We start from the raw sequence: 23,866 nt of genomic DNA on the forward strand, positions 1-23,866 counted from the left end.
ATGACAGGGTGAGAGTGACAGAATAGTTTATCTCTGTTTAATGTCGTTATTCTGACTTGAAAGCAAAGGCCCTGAAGGTCAGTATAGTCGGTATAGGTCCATTGCAGTCAGCAGAGCTATGCTGATTTACATCAGCTGGGAATCTGGCTCCAAAATTAAATCTACGTCAGAACACTTTTCAAAGAAAGATTGTATTAGTGACTTCTCTCTTCATCTCTCCCCCCCACACTCCCCTCTCCATCCCCCGCCCGCTGCTAATCCCTTCTTACTCTGAACTGCTGCCAAGTACTATCCTTCTATCAGTCTAACCTCTGTAATTGTGTAAACCTCTTAGTTTAGGATGCCAAAGAGCTCATTAGGATTCTGGACTGGTTTAGTGGGTGTGATTGGAGGAGGGGAGAGTTTCAAAGTGTATCAGTTAAATTATTGACACAAAAATTTGTCAAATAACTTTTTTGGGAAAAAAAAATTGTGAAATTCATTAACTAAATCATTTGGCCTGTTCTCGTTCCACACTCTAGTGCATTTGGACTCTGTTGTAGCTAGAGCACTGCACTGCTGGTGAAGTTTTACCTCTGATTTTTATAAGCGTGATATTTAGAGAACAGTTGTTTATTTCCAAGCTTCCAGCACGACTTAAAGTGTTTAGGTTTGTGTGGGGTTGCAGAACCATACTAACAAAAAATCTGGAGTTTTGAGGAGATCTGTGGCAGACTGACTGCCCTCGAGGTGGCATTGTAATAATATTTTTACCAGCTGTCCAATCCCTACAATTATTTTATGAACTAATAAAATTCCGTTATTGAGCAATGACAGACATGACCCTGCATGCTTTTAAGGCAGCTTTTAAGCCTTGGCTTCCAGTGTGCAAAGAGTAAATTGCTGAGTACTGTTATAAAGCACTTTTAACGAGGGTAGGGTTACTAACTTTCCAGTTTCTCAAAACCGAACATTACAACAGAAACTCTGGAACCTACCCCCATCCCCTGTCCTGCCTCTTCCCCAGAGACCCTGCCCCTTGCTCTACCTACTCTCACCTTCCTCGCTGCTCTCCCCCTTCCCAGTTGCTTGATCCCCTCCCCATTCCCCCCACCTTTGGCTACCTCTGCCCGGAAGGGGACTACTCATCTGCAGCCTGCTGATCCCCATTAAGGAAGGTAAAAAGTGATGGGGCCATAGTCCCCTGACCTTCCCTGTTCCGGTGCCCTGCATACAGCTATGGTCAAAATTACCTGGGCCACTCCACTCCTCCCCCACCCCCTTCCCAGCCTAGGGGCCAGGCCCTGCTCTCTTACCCCGCCAGCGGCTCCTCCAGGCCCCCAGCCCTGCTCGTGGGCCAGGGTAAAGCCGAACCAAAAGTGCTTCCAGCCAGCGGCAGGCCGGTCCCTTCCTGCGTTCCTGCTCCTGCCCAGCAGGTGCTGCTCTGCCCTGGGCTCTGGCTGACGCTGGTGGGCCTGATCCTGTGCTGCCCCATTTTTGCACATCCCCCATTGGCTTTGCACCCGTGGCAGCTGCCCCTCTTGCCCCACACTTGTAACAGTCCTGGAAAATTGTGGTAACCGAACTTCTGGTGTCCAGTCAACACCTGACTAGAGACTGTCCAGGTCCCCTTAAAACCAGACTTTCCAGTCAAAAACCGAACACCTGGCAACCCTACAGTGAAAATGTCCCCTGCTCTCTATAGGAATCTTTTGACTTTGATGGGTTTCAGATTGGGCCCTAAATCTGCCTGCTAATGAATCACATGTGCCAGTTATGTACGTGGAGATTAAATGCTTACATAATGGAATTCCACCTACAAGTGGAATCTCTGAACATTCTGGATCAACAATATACCACATTTCAGTCTCCTCCAAATGCTCCCTTATAGGGAGATTATTACAAACTTAGTCTTTAGAAAAAAAAACTAAAATTAATTATAGTTAAATTTTGTTAAAGGAGGAATTAAGGATCTGCTCCTGCAAAAGCATTCACATGAGTCAGTAGGTATAAGGGTCTGCCTGCCTGGATCTGTTTGCAGGACAGAGGCCTACGACAACTTCAGGGGTGAGATTCTCTGCTCTAAAAATAGTTGTTGTGCAAACAGTACTTGGAAGTTGCAGCTGGTCTGGAGCTCGATTTCTGAAGCCTGAGCCCATGGGGGAATGGGTTTCAGCGCCCAAACTCAAGCCCAAGCTGCACTTTCAAAGGACTGTCTACACACCTGTTTTCAAAGTGCTGGTGAGATCCCTGCTAATCAAGCCTGTCAGCCTGGGCTAGGAGGCTCGCTCCCGTGGGCTGTGTAGACATGCCCTAAAACCCTAATCCTAATCCTGTAAAACTGCTCAGTACCAGCATCCTCTTGCATCCACACAGAGCCTCCTGGACATCTACCTAGAGGAGCTTGCAGAATTGGGGCCTAACTGGAAGGAATTCTTGTTAAAGCCCCACAATACCTTTCCAAGCAAAAAAGAGGAGGTACATTTGAGTTACATGAGGCCCTCTCATTAGGGACAGCATGTAACTCCCACGGTACTCTTGACTAGAGGTGGGGAATTTTTGTGTGTGAGAATATTTTTTTCACCAAAAAATGGAGTCAGGTCAACCAGAACTATTCACAAATTTGGGTTGAATTCAGCAAATAGTTTTGGCTGAAAAAAAGTGTGTGTGTGTGGTGGTGGTGGTGGTGGTGGGGGGAGGGGGGGACAGAAAAAATTTTTCATTTCATTTTGTTTGATCTGAAACTATTTGTTTCCAGATGTTTTTGTTTTGTTAAGAAAAACTTGAAAAAAATTTGTTTGCCTGATCTAAAATGATTTTTGTTTTTTTGCTTCAATGACCTCCGTTATTTGCCCGACGCTGTTCCTAACTCCTGCCAGCTTAATAAGCAACATACCAAACCGAGAAATAAACCAACCTCTTCTGCATAGGAATCTACAGCACTCATGTCTGGACACTGCCCAGCCTCAAAACAAACTGTATGACCCAGATCACTTTTTTTCACTCAATTGTTTCTTTATTTTACAGTAACAGTTGGCACTCTGACTTTGTTCAGTTTGATTCCAATCCAAAGTGGTGCAACAGGATTTCCTCTTGTGGCAGCTGTTGCTGTGAAGTCTTTAACGTCACTGTTTCCTGTTGATTCTAATTCTTAATTTCTTCTTATTGCCAGTGTCTAACAAAGATAACAGATCAGGGTAAGCTTCTTCTGAGAAACACAGCATGTAAAACACTTAGGAGGATTTCAGGAGTGCCTCTCTGTCAAAAACACAGTCCAATCCTCAGCCCATCCTAACTCCCATTTGTACCTATCCAGCAGCTCAAAGTGTCTTAAATTTAAGTGACTTAAAATCTGTCTTAAATTAGCAGATGAAAAATTCTCCCTCCCCCTCCTCCCTACCTCAGTACAGAGGACATGCCCAAGTGAAGAGTGGGCAGTCATGGCCCGCGGAGTAACTCCTTGGGAGTCTTTATCCACCAGTACGAGTTAGAGCAAGCATTGCTGTGGAGTGCCAGGTGATCTAACCCCAAGTTTATTATTAAAGCCATTTGCTATGTAAAGCCTCTGGTTCATGGACATTTCATAATATGCTGGTCCCTACTTTTAAATGCTGTGAATCCCCTTTCTTAATAAAATGTCATTGTTTCAGAATGCCTATTTGTCTCCTCAGGATGCTTTTGGAGAGATTATTTAGTTGGTCTTTGCAGTTTAGCAGGTTGATGGCCCCGCTTGTGAATATCCGTGGAAAATCTTGCTTAGTTCCTCATCCCCGAAGCATTTTCATTCATGCTGATCTTTATAATATATGCTACCATGCGTGTAAGAAGCCAATGCAAAAATGCTGGATTGTGAACAAATTACTATACCCACCCCTACTCTTCTCCTTAGTCATTTCCACAGGACTGATGAGTGTTAGTAAATGGGGCAATTAGCAACCCTGAGAAAATCAGGGGGAAGCAATTAATTTGGGTAGGCAGAAGTTATGCTGAAGGCTAAATGGGAGAGCCTCAGTAATGAAACAATCCTGATTTATATTCTGTGCATGTGATCATATGCAGAGGTAAGTCTCTAGCTGTTATGGTTGTGAAGAAAATCTTCAGAATATGATCTCAGTGTAACTCATGTAGTGATGTTTGCCTGAGTTTGCAGAGAGCCTGGAACAATAGCTGTGGACTGCCCCCATTCATTTCAGTAGCTGTTAATTCAGATGCCAATGATGATACTTTACACAATGCTGTTTCAGTGCATGTGTAAGCATGTGAGAAAGGTGAGCAATATTAAACTGAAAATCTACAGCAACATATCCTAGACTATGAGGTATGCCCCACAAGGAAGTCATGAAGGACTAGCCAGAGCATGTATGAATCAAAAAGGAGTGGTTTGCAGTAGTTTCATTTCCCTGAAGTTCAGCTTTAAAAAAAAAAAAAAAAAAAAAAAAAGTGGGAAACCACAATTCTTATCTCCCTAAATAACACAAACAAACACTGCACTATTACAATTCCTATCCCTCTAAATAACACAAACAAACACTGCTGTGCTGGTGAATTAAATAACTTCATGTAGGCAATGTGGCAGGAAGGGAGCTTTAATCAGGGATTTGAATGAAGAGGTGAATGGAGGTCTAGGGAATTGGCCTAAGTGGAATGGATGGCTCTGTGATAGAGACCAGCATGGGGAGAGGCAAGAATGACAGAGAGAGAAAGAGAGGGGAATAAAAGGGATGTCAGGGGTTGGTATAATTATTATTCTTGCTCAGCATCCTTCTAAGGGCTTGTCTACATGGGGAAGCTATTGCAGAATAAACTAGGATGTGATTTTTAAGCACAACGGCTGTTCTGCCCTGTGTGTGCACGCTTCTTTCGTATTCAGAGTACCTTTTAGGCAATATAGCTTGATCCAGCAAGTCCAGGTTGCATTTGCTTATTCATGTTCAGGTGAGGTTATTTTAAGGTCAACTTTTACCCTGACTGTTTTTTTTCAGATTGGGAGAGTTGGTTATTCTTAATGGCTCGGCAGTTTATTACTTCACCCAAAACTGTTTACATACGGATTAAGGTAAACCACACAAAGGCACTCTTAATATGGAATAAGAGTGTTCTCACGGGGAACTAGTGCAGAATAGCTATTCCAGGCTATTTCCTCATGTAGACGAGCCCTAAAATCAGACCAGAGGGACACAATAAGGCATCATTGCCAGGTGTATGGATTTCAAACAGCATTTACGGCTGCCTGTGGTGTGGTGTGGTGTGATTGCTTCCCCACAATAGTTTTAAGTGTTGGCTGAGTATTTTTAGACTCCAGGGTCTGCGAGCCCATCTATTTTAACTCTACTGCTTCTGGAGAGAGCTGAAAGATTCTATCAGCTCTCACAGCAGATTAACAAAGGCCCATGATGGTGATGAGCGGAATGCTGTTATCACCAGTCACAAGCCATGTGGCTTCCATCTTATGTCTTCAGCACCAGCTGTAAAATGAAAGGATTCCTGGTTTGCTTTTCTTCTGCTGTGTGCCTCTCACGATGTTAATGCCAGTGGTCATTTCAAGCTAGCCAGACGCCAGAGACTGGAGAGAACCAAACACCCGGCCACTGGAATTTAGAAACAAGATTAAAATGTCAGATCATAGATTAATGATGCTCAAGCATGGGAATGGGATTTGGAGAAGGGCAGGTCAAAAAGCATCATAAAAAATCAAACTTTCTGAAATTAATCCTCTATTTAACTGCCAGATAGGACTTGTCTGTTGTTCAGAAATGGAACATGATGTTTAAACATTGAGGAAAATTTTGAGCCAGGTTAAAACAAGCCTTTGATTTATTTTCATATTCCATTTTTTTGCATATGCTAGACTGCATTCTCTCTTCCCCCATCACCCCAAAAAGAGCATGCACCAGCTTGACACATGCAAAATCCTAATTTTTGTAGCAAAATTGCATGAATTGCATATTCAACTGCTTTCTCCACATCTATGGACCTTTGCAAATATATAGGAGCTTACAGAACAGCATCGATTCAGGCAATCTCTGCTCATTTACTGCAAGGACCTAAGTATTTCATTTTCACGCAGCAGAATTTTTACTGTATACTCAGTCTTCATCAGTTACTACAGCTAACAGAGGTCTTTAGGGTGATAGACAATATTACGAAAGGCTGACATTTCAAGATTATAAAGACCGTTTCCATGCTAGTCTATCGAAATTCGAGCTTGTGAAGCAATAACAATTCTCTGAAGCAGATTCTACAGATACTCTAGATGTGACATCATCACTGTGATGATCTTTACTTGAAAATGGCAAAGCTGTGCTTTGTAAGCAGTCTGGGCAAACATGTGATAGTTACGCCCACAAATCTAGTGTATTTACATCTTGAGTTGACAGTCAACACCTGTTCCCTGAATAAAAGGGTTTTGGAGAATTGAAGTCCTAGAATTGAAAGGATTCCAATATGTACTTTTGCAGTATTTTCATTGCATCATGTGTGCACATAAGTGTGTCAAATCCCCATAGAATACAGTGAGGGTAAAATCAATGGGGGGGGGGGGGGGTCTATAAAAATGTAATAAGATTGTACTTTCAGAATCTAGCATTTAATAAAGATTGAGATACTTTCTATGGGTTTTTTTTTTAAGCCATCCATAGAATTCTACGGAAGGGATAGAATTCTCTATTAAATCAAACTAGGGGTGGTTAATAAAAACCTGTAGAAAATTTATAATTATCTATTAAATTCTTTAGGAGTTTTCCATAAGCATGCGTCTGCTCATGTGTACAGATCAAATGGACCTGTTTCATTATTGAGATGTTTGGGATTTGGGGTTTGTTTTTTTAAGTTAACTTCCCTGGAAAGATCACTTTTTTTCAGCATCTCTTAGTGTTTTTTCTGTTTTTGTTTTAGGGGAGAATAATTGTGATTTGAATTCATCTCTGCACGGGACAGGATATGCTGACTAATGTCTTTGTCTATGTTGTGTTTGTGTGTGTGTGTGTGAAGGATCGCCTGTTCTTTGTCATGGAGTTCGTGAATGGTGGGGACTTGATGTTCCATATTCAGAAGTCCCGTCGCTTTGACGAAGCTCGAGCCCGCTTCTATGCTGCAGAAATTGTTTCGGCCCTCATGTTTCTCCATGAGAAAGGCATCATTTATCGGTGAGCTCTGGATTTCATTTACTCTCCTGATCTAAGCTGCACTTTTTCCACTTGGACAAATAATCTCTCGCTGGCCACTGGAAATCAATGAACAAATGTAATGACAATCGCTCTGTTTCCTTGCTGCTTATTGTCAAAGATGCTCACAGCCTGCAGGAGACAATGAAACTACCTGGTACAATATTTACTACAGGAGGGGAAAAAAATCATTCCAAGCCCAATTGTATGTCTAGGAAAAGATATAAAAACATCCCCCTTACATGTCCAAGATATGGGGCCAAATGCTGAACTGGCATAAACTAGTATTGCTCCACTGACTTCAGTGAAGCAAGGCTGATTTATATCTGCTCAGCATCTGGCCCACAGTCTAGGCCCACAGACATTTGGACTTATCAAGACGCCTGTATTAATGGAGAACGGGATGGCTGCTGAGTGTTAGCTGCTGAAAAACAGAAGCTTTCTCTGAATAGGCCTCAGCCTATCCTGCTGTTGCTGAGTACAAATCAAGGTTACTACAAAGAGAGAGTAGATTAGGTGAAAGCATTTTGTGTTATCGGGGGCATGAATACGATGAGCTGTATCCCCCGCCAGTGCGTGATTTATCATTTATAGCCCTGTCCGCATGGCCTGAATCCAGCCCTGGGCTGCTAGTCCTCTGCATTACAACAGTGTTACAGGACTGTATTCATTCCCCGCAATGCCCATCTGGGCTACAGACAGAACATTGGGTCCGACACATACGTGTAACATTACTCAGCACATCCACACAACAAGGCTTTTTTTTCCTAGCACAAGTAAGTATCAGATGTCATTCTTTGTTTGCCTGTCCACACCTGCCACTTCGCACGATTGTGTTTGTATCAGTGCAGTCGAGGAAAATCTGAGCATTGTTCCCACGCTGCTTCAGATGCTGCTGTCAGGCTAGAGGATTATGGGTGTTTTTTTAAAATAGCATTTCCCTCTCCATGGCTACATAGGATTCCAATCCCAGAATCAATCAGGGCCAGTAGGGCCAGTTTGGCTGTTCCTGGTGTAATGTGCCAGCGTTCCCCAATTACCCATCTGACTTCCCTGTGATTAGCAGGCCAGGATGGATCACTGGTTCTGGGTCCTGGAGATTGGCCTGGCAAAGATCATGATGCAGAAGTTTTTAGGAATTCCAGCATGTACGCAAGGGGGCAGAATACGACACTTCATAGAACTGGGCAACGCAGTGACCGTACAAGATGCTGAGAGGGCATGATTAAAGAGTACTCTCTCTAACACTTGGTGCAATGCACTTCAGGATGTCCTCACACTCAGAAGGTAGGAGGACTGGTTAATTAGATTACACAGATTCTTTCAGGTGGTCCCAACAGCAAATCTGTCATGTTTCGTATCCAGTTATGGCCTAACAATCCTGCCACAGCCCCACTCTCCAGCCATGCATTTACAAGGTATGCCAGTATGGTTAGGAACCACGTGGGGTGTGGACGTGCTGTGTATATGTTACATTACAGTCTGTTTACAAACATGTGGCTAGATCTTGCAACTGGGTCCATGCCGGTAGACTCCTGTGCCCACGCAGAAGAGGCCCACTGAAGACAGTGGCCATTGGTATCATTTTGTACACTAAGTCGGGCCAAACACCATTTGATCTGTAGCTCCTAAGGTATAGCGCATGTGAGTGTGTTCCCTGATTGGAAGTGTGGTTTCACCTAACAGAGAAACAATGTTTAAAATGTTTTTCAAAACCAGTTTAACTTGGTGCTCTATAATTACCTGTTGTTGGCAAGACTAAAAGATAAATTAGGGAAAAGGTGATAGAGCTCTTCCTCTTTGCCGATGGAGCTCCTGTAATATGCAGAGAGGCAGATACAGAGCAGAGTTCACAGTATTTTTTTAAAATACAAAATGACCTGGTACATGACCGGGTAAAACAGAAAAGAAAAGGGGGATGTCGTTTTAATATTCCCCAGCTCCAATGTAACACGGCTTTACCTGTGATATATATAGAGAGAGCATATTGCACGACCTACATGTAAAAGCAAGTCCTTTTTCTCATGGCTGGATTTCATTCTGATTTTTCGCTTGTGTAAAATACCAGCCCCAAAGGGGAGGCCCTGCCAGATAATTAACACAACTAACACTATTCTTAAAATTGTGATCTCCAGTAGTCATTGTCAGAGTCACTAACAGAACTTTGTCTGCACATAATCTAATACCTCACCCTCTCTGTGGTTCTAATGCTTTCTCCTGCTGCCTGTCCCTTGGATGAGAGGAGTCAATCCATTTATATTTAGGAACTCCCCACGTGTCACTATAGTTCGCGATAGAAAACTAAGCCTCGGTATTAGAGATGTCCAAAAGCTGATCCAGCAATTAAACTGATTTGGAGCTCATTGGTAGAAAATGTAAGTGTGTATTTGGCACACAGATCCCAGAGGGATGGGTGCCTTATAAATGCATCGTAGATTATTTTAGTTTAGATAAGGATGCTAGCCAGAAAGAACAATGTCTTTTTGTGTATGGTTTGAGATTTATTAAATCTGATACCTCCATCTGGTCAGAGTCTTTCAGCTTTCTCAACTGTTGAAACCAGTGAGGAAATCAGTCAGTCTTTTAACTCATAAATTGCTCTTTGGATGGTTGTGTGACATAGTGACTCATAGGAAGCAGTTTGCAGGAGAGAGGAAGATGTTCAGGAGGGAGCCATTTGAACTGCTGTTAGAAAATTGGTGCTGTTTATTAACAAAAGGGACATTGAAATAGCTGCAAAAAGAGTCAGGGGAAAAACTTTTTGAATTTAAAGCCTTTTGCCAATGTTTTTCCAGCAATCCTCTTTGGTTTATACTAATATAAATTCTCATTAGAATAAAGTAGTAATTTAGAGATTGACCCAGAATGGCCTCATGTAATTAGCTCTTCTTCTGGGATAGCTTTAAGGTAACAATAATGAAATTTTCCATCCTTCAACATTAAGCATTTTAGGATAAATAACTTTAATAGTACCCCTTTAATTTTCAGTAGATGCTAAGAGCACCTCCTTTTGAAGCTATCACTGTCTAAAAGTCTGTTTTGTGCTGTTGAGCACAGACTCAAGAATAATTCCCATAAACTTGTGGCTCTACTTTTTTTAAAGAAAGTTTTTGCTTTCACGAACGTTTTTGTGTTTCTGCAGAAGTGAGACAGTTTATTAGCGTTACCAAAGAAACCTCAGTCGAGGTTTAGTTCTCAAGTCAGCAACTGCTATTTATAGCTGTTTTCTGAAGAATATTAACAAGTATGTTGCAGTTCAAAATCATATCATACCAGGGGGGAAAATTAGAATGAAATTCAGCTGCAGAATTAAGGACATGCTTTTGCATATGCCAAATCGTAGTTCTTTGCTCCCTGGACTATGCTAGTGTTGCAGGAGGGCAGATTTTGGGTCTGTTTGTGCTATATATTACTAGGTAAAGGTATTATCACAGTTAAGGTTGTTGCATGTAGAATCCCCTTTCATAGTGCAGCAGTTGTGCTCTGTTTATTTTTTTTAACCTACATCCAAAGGAAAATAAAATGATCAGCTTTGGCAAGGATGTATGTGTAAAGCTCATATGTAATGTTCTTCTTGAGGCAGCTTATTTGTCGTTTGCGTTTTCCAGCTCGCTAGTTCTCAGAGAGGAATAAAACACACTTAAATTTTATGCATACTTAAAAAAACCCAAAACCCAAAATCAGTATGTATCTGAGCTACAGTATGATGTAATATAGCCTATATGTGCTATCATATACACTAACCTTAACAAATAACAAAAGTGATTGGAAGGAGAGTGTACTTAATTTCTAAACTTAAAAAAGGCACATCTTAATTTTATATGGATCTTATGTGTTGAATGGGTGAACTGCTTTCTTGTATCCCAGCACACAGACCAAGGCAAATCAGTGCAGCATTTGGACTACAGGTTTGCTATCTACTAGGTTCTTCTGTCACTTTTCACTTGCAATGTCCTGAAATTGAGGCATGATACATGCACACCAAGGCCCATCGATTGCAAACATCTCGAAGTGCTCTTGTCCTTCAGAGAGTTTAACAGGGTTCAGACCAATCACAGGCTTCCTACAGCAGCACAAAGGCATCTGCTCAACTTGCCTGCACGCTCTTGACTCTTACGACAGTTCTTCCTTACTTCTGTTCTCCCGTCAGATATCTCTATAGGATAGCACAGCATCAAAAGGTGTTAAGCACCAGCAGCGGCCAATGATTTCAGTGTGTGTGTAGGATCTCACGGGCCCAAACAGGTTGTTCTCTTTTTGATTGGGAGTCTCCTCTTCAGAATGTGGTGTAAAAACAAGGTCCCGACCATTTGTGGGCATTGAAGGTCCTGAGGCACTTTTCAGAAGAGCAGGGTGCTAATGCCTGTGTTTTCACCAAATTCTAATTTGAGTCATGACGTTTTGTCTTCCTGAGCATACATGTATGCTACAGAAACAACCATGTCATTAGAACCACTTCCAGCATGATTTTCCTCTGTCATGGTTTATTCTTGCATTGTAGATGACTCCCCAGGCCGGGCTGGGCCCGCCATACATTGTAGTGAAGACAAGCCCTGCAATTAGTTAGCATTTTGAAGGAAAGTGGTGGTGGAAGCTCCATCCCTTAAGACTTTAGCAAAGTACTGGTAAACTAGGTCCCTCAACATGATTGCTTTGATAATGCACCTGGCACAATATAATTATGATTAGAATGTGGCCATGATTTAGGCATTAACAGTAACTCTTTTGAATGGTGCCACCGAATTGTTAATGACAAGTGATCAGGGACCCATTTATACAATTTCATCACTGCGATGCCCCCAACAGCACTAAGTACTGATTCACAGGGAAGAACACCACCTACTGAATCTTCCAGGAGCCGCAATTGTCTTGGCGCACTCCCATCCCAGAACTGGGAACTGGGCCAGGTTTATAAGATCATTACTTTTCTTAGCTTATGAAACCTGACAAGATCATGTCTCAAAGGCCTGTAGATTTTTATAAGGGATCATTTTTGCAACAGGTTCTTAAACTTGATGTTTCCGTTGACCGTGACATTTAGAGGAAGGTTTATATAAGCCTTTTCAAGAGACTAATTTTACAAGAAAGATTTCTAATAACCAAGAAGGGCAGAAGATTTCCACTGAAACAAAATAAATTTGAAATAAAGTTAATGTAAAATTATATGCTGAAATGTTAAGGTTAGCCCCGTTTCTCATTTGCATAGAACCATTATCTATAATGCAGCTCTTTCTAGTACACAGCTTTCCTTCTTCGCAAGCCAAGAGATTCTCCCTCCTCACACACATTTTTGACTTTTTCAGTTTTTGCAAATGGTGATTTTATGTCCCCTTTGTTTCTGTTGTTGGTTTTCCATATCTGTACATCTGGGTTCAGATCCTGAGTCCCCTAAAATCAAGAGGACTTTTGCTAATGTCTTAAACAAGGATGGGGTTGGTACTGTTGATGAAGTCAGTATTATTCTGCACATCCAGCAGAGCGTAAGACATTCCTTAGGTCATACATAAACAGTTACTATTGTTTTGCTTTTTCTGAGTTCTTAACAAGGAAAGATAGAACTTCTGTTTGTTTAGATATCTAGAATCCTGAACACTTCCCAACTAATAAATCATCTAGAGACCAGGTATACTTTTTCAGAGACAGTTCATCAATGATGGCTGCCATCTTGTCTGACACACTGCAGCCCTCCAGAGCTAAGCACATGAGCTTCTATACCTTCAGCTAAATATCTCTAGCTGCGGTTTGCAAGAACTCAGGTCATTGGTGGATTGGTATAGAGTGGGACGTGTAACACACACACCAGTGGTTACACATCCACTCTATTGTATTCCCCTCTAATGCCATAAATATGTGTGTATGCATACATGTTGCCTGTATACCAATGGGGAAGCTATGGAAGGGATGAGAGTAGAGCTAGGCCAATGTCGAAACACTTTTGAAACTGCATTCATACGTTCTTTGTAGCTCCAGGAATCCGCAGTGACTGAATAAGTCCATTATTGCTGTAATTTAGAGGCCCTGATTCAGGAAAGCATTTTAGCACAGGCTTAAGTGCTTTTCTGAATTGGGGTCAGGAAGAGTATCGAGAGAAGGCTGAAATATGCATGACAGACTAGGCAGGGGCTATGCTCTGTTATGAAGGTAGTAAAAAATATGGGAAGTAAGCAGTTTTTATTAGGAACAGAGGAAGCTGATAAGTTAAAAGCTGTAAAATGGCATAAAACACAATGGCTTACAAGGAGCATAGCCTTTTGAACAAGGGTTGTATGTAGGAGACCTAAATTCTCTTCGTATTGTAATCCCTTTTCTGAAACTGAATGAAGGGTATTCAGACATGATAACATATCAAGGGGCAGGTAGTCTAGTAATGTCTGTGGGCAGGTTATATAATAGCTAAGAGCACATGTATTCTGCATTGTGATTACAACTGATTTTTTTAAATCCTGGTTCAGGTTAAAGCTTTTATGCTTTCCCTTTTTTATTTGTGTGCTATATTATTTTACACCTTCTGGGCCTATGCTGTATAAGGTGTTGATTCTCTGCACGTGGGCAAAATGGTAAATGCAGCGAAAATAGTGTGTCACATTTGCATGCCATCTTGAGTTATCAGTCACTCTGCAATATCTTAGGCATGATTTTCAATTTTGCGCTTAGGGCAAAAGTCCTGCTTTCAGATCTCTGTTGCATATTGTATACGCATACCTCATTCCATTGACTTCATTGTGCATAGCTCTCTTCACTTTAATATTGCTACTCATATGAGTAAGAGCTACTAAATTACTAAGTGATATTAGCTAGAGGGGTCATCATCAGGAATTACTGATATCATTTAATGCCTCTTGTTGCTTTATATTGTTAAAACAAATTGACTCAAAACATGCAACCTGTGCACATAGCTAGTCTGTGTAAATACATGTCCCAGTTACTCCTCTTCTTGTTCTTCATCAATTTGTTGGTTACTCCTATCTGTTGCATCTTGTCTGTTTAGACTGTAAGCTGTTAGGGGCAGGGACTGTCCCTTACTCTGTGTTTGTACAGCACCTAGCACAATGGGGGTCCAATCCTGACTGGGGACTTTGGATGCTAATGTAATACAAATAATCATTATTATTCACATGCATAAGGGTGTACAAGATTCGGCTCACATTTGCTATGGTGATCTGTATTCATTATTTTTAATAATACATCCTTAAATTTTTTCACTAAAGCATGCAATTAAGAGATAGCTACATATAACAATTACAGCCTAGATTTTAAGGTATGCAATCCTGAAGTTAAACCCCTGAATCCATATTTAGTAGAGATGGTGGACAATTTTTGGTCAAATGGCCTCTTCTGTAAGTGTGCCATCTCCTCATTTCCTTTTTTCCATTTTGCCACTGGGAAAGGAGTGGGGAAAGTGAAAAAAGGAGACGGAAAAAGGCCAAAAAATTAAATGTTTTCATGGGAAATGTCAATATTTTAATTTTTACTTATTTACTTTTACAAATTTCCCACAACAAACTATTGTCATCTTTCAACCAGCTCTAGTATGTTGGCACCTGAATAAATGGACTGATTTTCAAAGGAGCACCCAGATGCCTAATTATGGATTTAAGAGCCTGATTTTTTGGCAACCAAGTTTGAAAATCTTAGACCTCCCACCCCTAAACTTGTCCAATAATTAATACAATGATTGTTTTGTCAATTTAGTACATCTCCATCATCTAAATTTAATTGGTGACCTTGAATCATTTCTGAAATTTCTGAAGGACATTTTCAGCAAAGACACTGGGGAACATAACCGTAAGTTTGCATTAGGAGAGCTGAAATTTTAAGCAGAGAAAAAGGGCTGTCAACCTTAATTATAATGAATGCTTTATATACTTTTTAACAAACAATATACCAACGAAATGTCATTTCATTGACTCCTTCCTACTTGCTGAAATAGAAGAATTGTTGTAACATGACATGTTACAGAAGGGGAAACAATTGTATATGTAATAGTGGCAAATAATCAACAATATCGACATTGTTAGCCTTCAGCATATAGAAAAGCTATACAGGGAAAATTTGAATTAGCTTTTAATAGTAGCAAGGTCCAGTTATTGAGGTTTCCTTGGTCTATAATTCCTATTCCCGTTCAGTACTCCAGTTAGTTTTAAGCGCGCACACGTGTGTAAAATATACACGTACAAGGAGATTAATTTTATAAAGCCTTTATTTCTAACCCTGTTGTTTCAGATGGTGCTTGGCATACTTGATTTGCTGTTCTCCCTTTCTTTTTCTTATTGCCTATCTTTCAGTTATGGGACCCCTCTGTGTAACATGTGATTTCTCCCCTCTCCCCCCCATGCCTCTACAAGTTATTTAAAGTTCAACTTGAAAACGGATCAGAAAAAAAAGATATAAATTACGTCACCAGAGTTTGAAGTCGCTGATTCCTTTAAGCCTCAGTGTGAGCAATAAGCCATAGAAACAGAATATCCATTGCATGTGCAGTACTATTACTCGGCTTTGCTATTTATTCAGATTATAAGCTCTTTGGGCCGGGGATCGTCTTTCATTTCTGTGTTTGGACAGCACCTAGCACAGTTGGGTCCTGGTCCACGATAGGGGCTCCTTTGTGCTACCACAATACAAATTAATAATAATAATATTAATACCATTTAGTATTTGTCTGGCACATTACATTCTTGAATTAACTAATGAATAGCCAATGTTGTTATGAGCTGCAGAACAGGAACTACAGAGTGAGGTGTAGAATTGTTCCTACAGAATTTTCTTGTCTCATAAGTATTCTAGGTGGTACCTTCATCATTAATAGTAACTGTAATACCTGCCATGGAGCCTGATTGTGACTTGGACTCCATGCCTATGCAAGTGAGCAGGAACCCCACGGTTACTTAGGCATGTGGCAGTTCTCCAAAAAGGGACATATTTTTGGAGCTTCATGTACTCCCCTTATACACACCTACATCATGAATCATTTGAAAGCATATCTGAAGTTCGTTTGGAGGAGGTCTGATGTGGAGCTGTCAAGTGGAGCCATAAGACTGTAGGTGAAGTGAAACATGGTGCCCAAAATGAGAATGCATCATTTTTTGCATGGTTCCAGAAACACTGCAACATGACTATGACTGCAGTTTTTACTGATTAAGTTAATTTCAACACCTTAATGTGGCACCTATTTGTGAAAGTTACAAGATGACAATGTATTAGAGCATATTTATTGGTTCTGCATGGGCAAGTATTTTTTCCCCAGAAAATGATTGTGCTGTTTAGCATGTGGCAAAAATGCAATATACTAACATGAAATGTTTTCACATCTCATATTCTTAATTGTCAAAATATTTCACAAGTGAGTATAATAGTTTTCTATATTTTTAGTTGAAATATGCTGACGAGATCAGTCTCACACAGCAGGTTGTGCACCAGTAGCAGTAGATTGCGTGCCGATAGACCTGGTCTACACTACTGCCAGCCTTTGACAGGAGATACACAAGCTACAATATGCAGCTTTCATATCTTCCATCAACTTACTTACATTGCCATACTATGGCATCTCTACTGCATTACATCAACGGGCTTGTACTGCATAGTGGGTAGATGTAAATGTACGTGAATTCCTAATGTAATGCTTCCCCGTTTGTAAGCTTTTGTGCATACAATGTAGCATCTAGTCTGCTTAGTAGGTTTTAATTTGTAATTGCCTATGCATGTGCTACTAGTTTTGAAATATTCTGGAAACTAGCTTTTTAATTCAGTGACACTTATGCATAGTTCAATACTAGTGTTAGTGGTGCCAATACACAGTTTTAGATTATGATTATGCAAAAGCTATGAGAGAAAGAAGTGACCTAACAAGAAGTGAAGACACACTCCACAACAAGTCCTTGCCTTTGCCCTGAAGAGAGAAGTTACAGCTCTTACCAGTCATGTCATCAACAATATGACAAACGCACAATGGCATACAGTGGTGCTTATCAACATATCTACTGGACTGCATGTAATATCAGATGTATAAGAGTCTCTGGTGAAAATAGCCGATGTTGGTGAAGAGCAAATGGAGAGATTTAAGAGAAGTGCACTTGATTTTGATGGGACACATAGCTTCTTCAGCCCAGTCAAGACATCTGGCATCAAAACATTTGCTGACATGGCCAAGAAGACCAAATTTAAGTCTAGCAAGGGAGGGACAATTACAGGAGCTATCAGTCCAGAAATTTGTTTTCTACAGAACCCTGTCCTTACCAAAAGGCAGAGATGGTGTTTCAATGACAACTATTCTTAGTCACCCAATAGGATCTGTGCTTATGTCCCTCTTCCATGCTGATCGGACAATGAGAAAAACAGACACAGCTGAATTAGGGTATCAACTGGAAGTTTAAGTTGAAAGAATCCATAAGCTAGGAGCATGCAGCAAAGAAAGTTTCCACAAATGCCATGGCTGTGGATGTCTGGAGACAAATTCCACACATTTGAAGAACTGGCTGCTGAGTACTTGAGATGTATCCTAAAAGGATTTGACAAAGCTAATTCTATAATTGAAGTCTTTGACAGATATGACAACGATACCTCGGTGAAAACTGCAGAAGGACAAGACTGGACAGGATCTAAGGTTGGATGCAAGAAATCCCAAGTGAATGGTGGACGCCCGGTGCCTCCATGGAAGAAGTTTCTAAATGTGGCATCCCCCATATAGTCACTTGTAAAATGCCCCTAAATATATGGTTCAAAATGCACCTGACAATGCAGGAGCACGCCCAGTACAAACATTCCGTCTTGCTGGAGGCTTTTCCAATGGTGAAGCAAAGTCCATCACCGGTAGAGGTGTCAAAGAAGCCAAACACTTGTACAGTACTCAAGAGGAAGCAGACCCAAGGATGCTTCTGCATGCTGTATATGCCAATATGGCTTTTGAGTTTCCTGGTGTCAAAGGAACCATAGTAATTAGGTCACACGATATACATTTTTGGTCCTTGCTGTTCACTACTTTCCAAAAATGGAATGCATAAATAATAATGTGGATTGAAACAGGCACCATTACCAGCATAATTGACAAGCGTCACTTCATACCTGTGACGTACTCACTCTTGACTTCTCCAACATACTTCCTGCTGTACGTGCATTAGCGGGATGTGACTGTCATCCCCATTTTTGGTATTGGGGAAAAAAATGTGTGTTTAATGTTGTCAAAACAAAGAGCTGACTGGTTCAGTATCTTGCCAAATTGGGAGGGAATGACAGACAAGCCGCAATCTCTGCAGCAAAAAAGTAGGTAACAGTGTTGTATGATCAGAGTCAGAAAGAAAAGGAGACACACAGAAATCTGAATTGCTCGTGCTTCAATCTAGCCATCTAAAAGGACAAATCACTTGCCAAACTCCAACCATCTGAGGACAGTTTTGAAGAGCATGTCTAAAGAGCATCTTGGCAAACAAAGATTTGGATGTCTTCACACATATGTAAACTAGATATTGGATCACCATTGCAACATGGATGAAACAATGTACTCTGTATTTTCCAATGGCCCAATGGCATCTAAGCTTCTACAAAACTGCCTGTGTTGGTAGGGATCACTGCACAATCCACTATGTCTGTAGACAGAACAATCTTCCATGCACAGAACTCTGTACATGCCAAGGCAATGAAGACGGTGGTAATAATAATACTACTGCACACTGAATAGAGATCTTAATGATGAACAAGATGATGATGATGTTGACTAAAATGTCACCAGTGCTATCACATTTCAACGATACATGTACACATTTATTATTAGATTTTGTTTTACCCTTTAGATTGTTGTTATGGTACGCTAAGGTCACAAAGAAATCCGGTTTATGTCTTGAAATAATAGAGTCAGTAAATTAACAGAAATGAATGCAAATATTTCCAAGTGGTCATTTTGATGTGTTGATGGTGTAACTGTTTTTCCCTATTTCTATGGTACAGCACCATTTTATAGTTCCACATCATACCTCACCTTAAACTAGACATATTACCTTTTCAAATGAAGTGTGATGTGCATGTATGTAGAGCGGGTACGTGAAGCTGACCACATTGATAGTGTCTACCACTTACCTACTGGGTAAAGCCTTGGTTCCATCCCACAGTGCACCAGCAAGTGCAGCTGAGTTGACACAGTGAGTGTCGCAACCTGCTACTGGTACAGACCAGAATTCAAATGGCTAAATCACTGCCCCGGCTGCAGAGCAAATGGAGAAGCATGCCTCAGAGGTGTGTCACAATGCCTGCTATGGTGATGCAGTTTACACATCCACCCTTGTTTGGAGCTGTGCCTAAAGGCACATCTAGTCCATAAGCTGCATTACCCAGATCCTTATCCAACTGAAACCAGTGGCAAAACTCCTGAGTAGGCCTCAGGGACTAATAACAGTTATTCAGAGTCTCATTTCAGATTTATAAAGTACTTCCAAGGTATAATGTCTCCAGAAACTACAGAAACACTTAACAGGCCTCATTTGAATCAATTAATTGTTTATATCCTTATCAGAGGCATAAATGATAAATGTCTAGAACTGCTTCACAAATCTCTCAGCAGCTTAGAAATAGCAAAGAAGTACTCCTGAATCAGGAAAATGAATTCCACCTGAAAAGTGTTTTCCTGTAGCTAAATCCCACTTCCAGGCATCCTGCCATTGCAAAGCTCATCTATTAAGAATTTTAACTTTCAACACGAGCTGCTAACCCAGTGGGAGAATGTGGCATTGTGAGGTGTCCAAACTCACTGGCTACATGCCATCTCAGAGAAAGCTTGCCAGCAGTATTAAGCCTTGCCAAAGTGGCCATGAATCTTTTGTCTTTCACAGAGTAATAGAAATTTGGGCCTGGGGGAGAGAGAAATGCAGGGTGAGATTAGACTGTGGAATGCAGCACTAGGGAATTTCATCACATACAAGTGTGTGGTAAAGAGGAACTTGGACAACAGAAATTACAAATCCAAACTCTGTCTTCTGTAAAATATGCCTGTATTTGTTCAAGAAGGCTGCAGAGCATTTCATTTGCAGACTCCAATGCATACATGTTCTAGCACGTTGGAAGCAGTGGCTGAGCTGATGTATGGCACGTAGCATACAGGCTTCTCCATATGAATCCAGTTTGGTCTCTTGAGATTGTTATATTTTTTTGCGTAGGAAACTGAGGTTTGTCACGTGTGTCCTGACTTAATTCTGGCAAAAGAGTTTGCGTTTGGGTGAATTTTATATTTCAAAACACAGCAAGTTAATTAAATTTGAGGAATGTGTAAACGTATCTACATTTTAGCACTTAAACACTTCCCACAATTATGGAATCATAGAAATGTCGGGCTGGAAGGGACCATTAGAGGTCATCTAGTCCAGCCCCCCACACTGAGGCAGGACCAAGTAAACCTAGACCATCCTTGACAGGTGTTTGTCTACCCTGTTCCATAAAAACCTCCAGTGATGATGATCCCACAACCTCCCTTGAAAGCCTATTCCAGTATTTAACTATCCTTATAGTTAGAAAGTTTTCCGTAATATCGAGCCTAAATATCTCTTGCTGCAGATTAAGTCCATTACGACTTGTCCTTTCTTCGGTGGTCATGGAGAACAATTGATTACCATTCTCTTTATAACAGCACTTAACATATTTGAAGACTGTTGTCAAGTCCCCCATCAGTCTTCTCTTCTCAAGACTGAACATACCCATTTTTTTTTAACCTTTCCTTATAGGTCAGGATTTGTAAATCTTTTATCATCTTTGTTGCTCTCCTCTGGACTCTCTCCAAATGTCCATATCTTTCTCATGGATACTAATGCTAAGTAGAGCAGGACAATTACCTCCCATATCTTAGGTATGACACTCTTTCTAATGCACTCCAGAATATTAGCCTTTTTTACAACTGCATCATGTTGTTGGCTCGTATTCAAATTGTGATCCATATAACCCCTAGATCCTTTTCTGCAGTACTGCTGCCTGGCCATTTTGTATTTGAGCATTTGCTTATTCCTTCTGAAATGTAGTACTTACACTTGTCTGTAACGAATTTCATCTTGTTGATTACAGACCAACCATCCAATTTCTCAAGGTCCTTTTGAATTCTAATCCTGTCCTCCGAAGTGCTTGCAACCTCTCCCATGTTGATGTCATCCACAAAGTTTATAGGCATGTTCTCCACTCTGGTTTCCAAGTCATTAATGAAAATGTTGAATAGTACCAAAACCTGGAGAGGCCATTGCATTACCCACTAGATACACCCTCCAGTTTCACAGCAAACCATTGTTAACTACCCTTTGAGTATGGTCTTTCAACCAGTTGTGCAACCACCTTATAGTAATCTCATCTATACCCTATTTCTCCAGTTTGCTTATAAGAACGTCTTGCGGGACTGTATCAATAACCTTATTGAAATCAATATATAGCATGTCTACCCTTACCTTCTATCCACTAGACCAGTATCTCTATCAAAGAGGAAATTAAGTTGGTATGTCATCATTTGTTCTTGACAAATCCATGCTGACTGTTACTTATAATCCTATTGTCTTCTAGGTGCTTACAAATTTATTTTTTAATAATTTGTTCCAATATTTTTCCAGGATTGAAGTTAGGCTGGTTTATATTTCCCTGGGTACTCTTTGTTCCCCTTTTTACAGATATGTACTGTGTTTGCCCTTCTCCAGTCCTCTGGGACCTTACCCATCCTCCAGGAGTTCTTGAAGATAATCACTAACAGTTCCAAGATTGCTTCAGCTAATTTCAGCTGAATTTCATCAGGCCCTGATGACTTGAATACATCTAATTTATCTAAATATTATTTAACCTTTTCTCTCCCTATTCTGGTTTTTGTTCCTTTCCCCTGATGTTAGATAGTAAATGAATTGAGCTAAAGGAAATTGACTGGAAACTATGAAGCTTTGGGAAGGAATCATAGTTAAGTAGGACTGGCCCTGGAACATCTGGAGACGTTTTGTGGTCTCAGAGTCACTTGGCCCAAATGTGACTCATGCATGGAAGCTCTCCTCATTGTATCCCCTTCTCCTTTTGGATCTATGGAAGTTGTTCCACCCTGACCATGCAAACTGCTGACTAACCTGACCCTGAAGGCCCCAGTGAAGGGGAAAGCTAATTTCTTTTATGAAGACTGTGGGGAAAGCTTTCTTGGATCCTCCCCATTTCCTCCACCTCTGTATCTCCCATCACGTCCACCTTCAAAGGCCCTAAAAAAGGGCAGCACTTCCTGGTTTCCTTCTAGAGTTCATCTATGCGAGTGTCAACCAGAGGCAGCATTTCGAGTGACATAATCCTTGTTGGACCAGGAAGCAAGGAGCAGAGTCCAAATTGCACTGTGCTGACAGTAGACCACAAGGCTAACCCTAAACTGAGCATACTGTGGGATATATAGGGATGTCAGATGGGAACACTTGGAGAGCAAGCGGCAAACCTGGCAGCCCCTCACTTGTTCAGGGGCTCCAGGCTTTGTCATATCTAGGTCAATCTGCTGTTATCCATAGGTTGAGGGAGGAAAGGATTTTGCTGTTAGTTATCCTCTGCCTGATGCACCAAAATTCCAGAACCCCTACCCTCCCTCCCACTGTTATTTCTAATGTAGAACAAATGTACCAAACTTTTGTTTGGTTTTTTGTCTTCCATGAGAAGGCATCTCAGACCCTAGCATGCTGTTGCATGGTTCAAGTCCTGCTCCTCCTGCTGCTTACTGACTTCTCTGGGAAATGCATAATTTTAGCCTGGCCCTCCCTCGGTGGGATTTATTTGATTCGAGAGATGAGCTTGTCTAGATGTCTAGAATGCTGTAATTTCCTGTTATGGATGTTCTGATACTTCTGTTGGTTTTAATAGGACTCTGGTGCTCTACCTGCTGAAATACAACCCATTTTCTTGGGAACCACAAGTGGCCTGAGTCTTCCTCAGAACAAACGTTCTTTCTTTTTGGCATAAAAGTGTCAGCAGCTGTCACCACATAAAGAGCCAGGTGCCACTAAAGTTGCAGAGCTGGCATGGAGGAGCTCCCTTCAGAAGATGTGACATGTGCTGTGTTATGCAAGCAGCTCCTCTGAAAGCTTCATCGCTACTTCTCTGGCTGTGTTGTCTACGGGTGGTTTTTCACAAGGAGCCTCTAATAATGCGGGTGTAATTTTGGTTTGGTTTTGTTTTTTTCACAACTCCCAGTGCTTGTGTGTGCAAAATTCCATTTCATGGGGTATCTGGACTGAGGCAGCCTCAAGAAAGTGATCCTTTTCTTCTTCAGTGGGAAATTACAACTAAGTGTTTTGCACAAGTCCTCTCAAGCTGGTAACTTTGTAGCGAGCAAACCTGAAGAGGAGCTGACCATTGAACGACTGGCATGCAGAGCAAATGGAAAGATGGCGATTGAATGCTGTGTGGTGATGTAAACCTGCTCTGACCGTTGAAAGTTAGCATGAAATAGGCCAGATAGGAGCAGTCCCATATGATTCAATCCTGCCAGATGCTGAGCTGCTTTTGATAAAAGCTGATCATCCTCTATACTTACTGAAGTCATAGAATTGAAGTGTTAAGCATCTTCCAGCAGAAGCTCAGTACATTGGCAGGACCTGGTCCTAAATGTGAACTTTTGATAGGAAAATATTAGAACAGCTAATACAGAAAAAGGGCAAGACACAGAAGACCACGGAGTCTGGAATTTTCAAAGGCATCTTAAGGAATTAAGTGCCCAAATCCCCTTGGAAGTCAGTGGAATTGAGGCCCAGATCCTAAAT

The 23,866-nt window shown here is 41.1% G+C and overlaps 1 protein-coding gene across 1 annotated transcript in view; it reads left to right on the plus strand.

The window, feature by feature from the left end:
* Positions 1–23,866, plus strand: part of PRKCH (protein kinase C eta) — a 170,010-nt gene that overhangs the window by 96,931 nt on the left and 49,213 nt on the right. Inside the window, exon 10 of the mRNA XM_067554909.1 lies at positions 6,970–7,124. Coding sequence (XP_067411010.1) covers positions 6,970–7,124 — 155 coding nt within the window. The remainder of the gene's footprint in view (positions 1–6,969; positions 7,125–23,866) is intronic.

Source organism: Emydura macquarii, unplaced genomic scaffold (genome assembly GCF_026122565.2).
Source record: "Emydura macquarii macquarii isolate MOO-44397 ecotype Brisbane River unplaced genomic scaffold, CSIRO-AGI_Emac_v2 contig_1551, whole genome shotgun sequence".
Lineage (NCBI taxonomy): Eukaryota > Metazoa > Chordata > Testudines > Chelidae > Emydura > Emydura macquarii.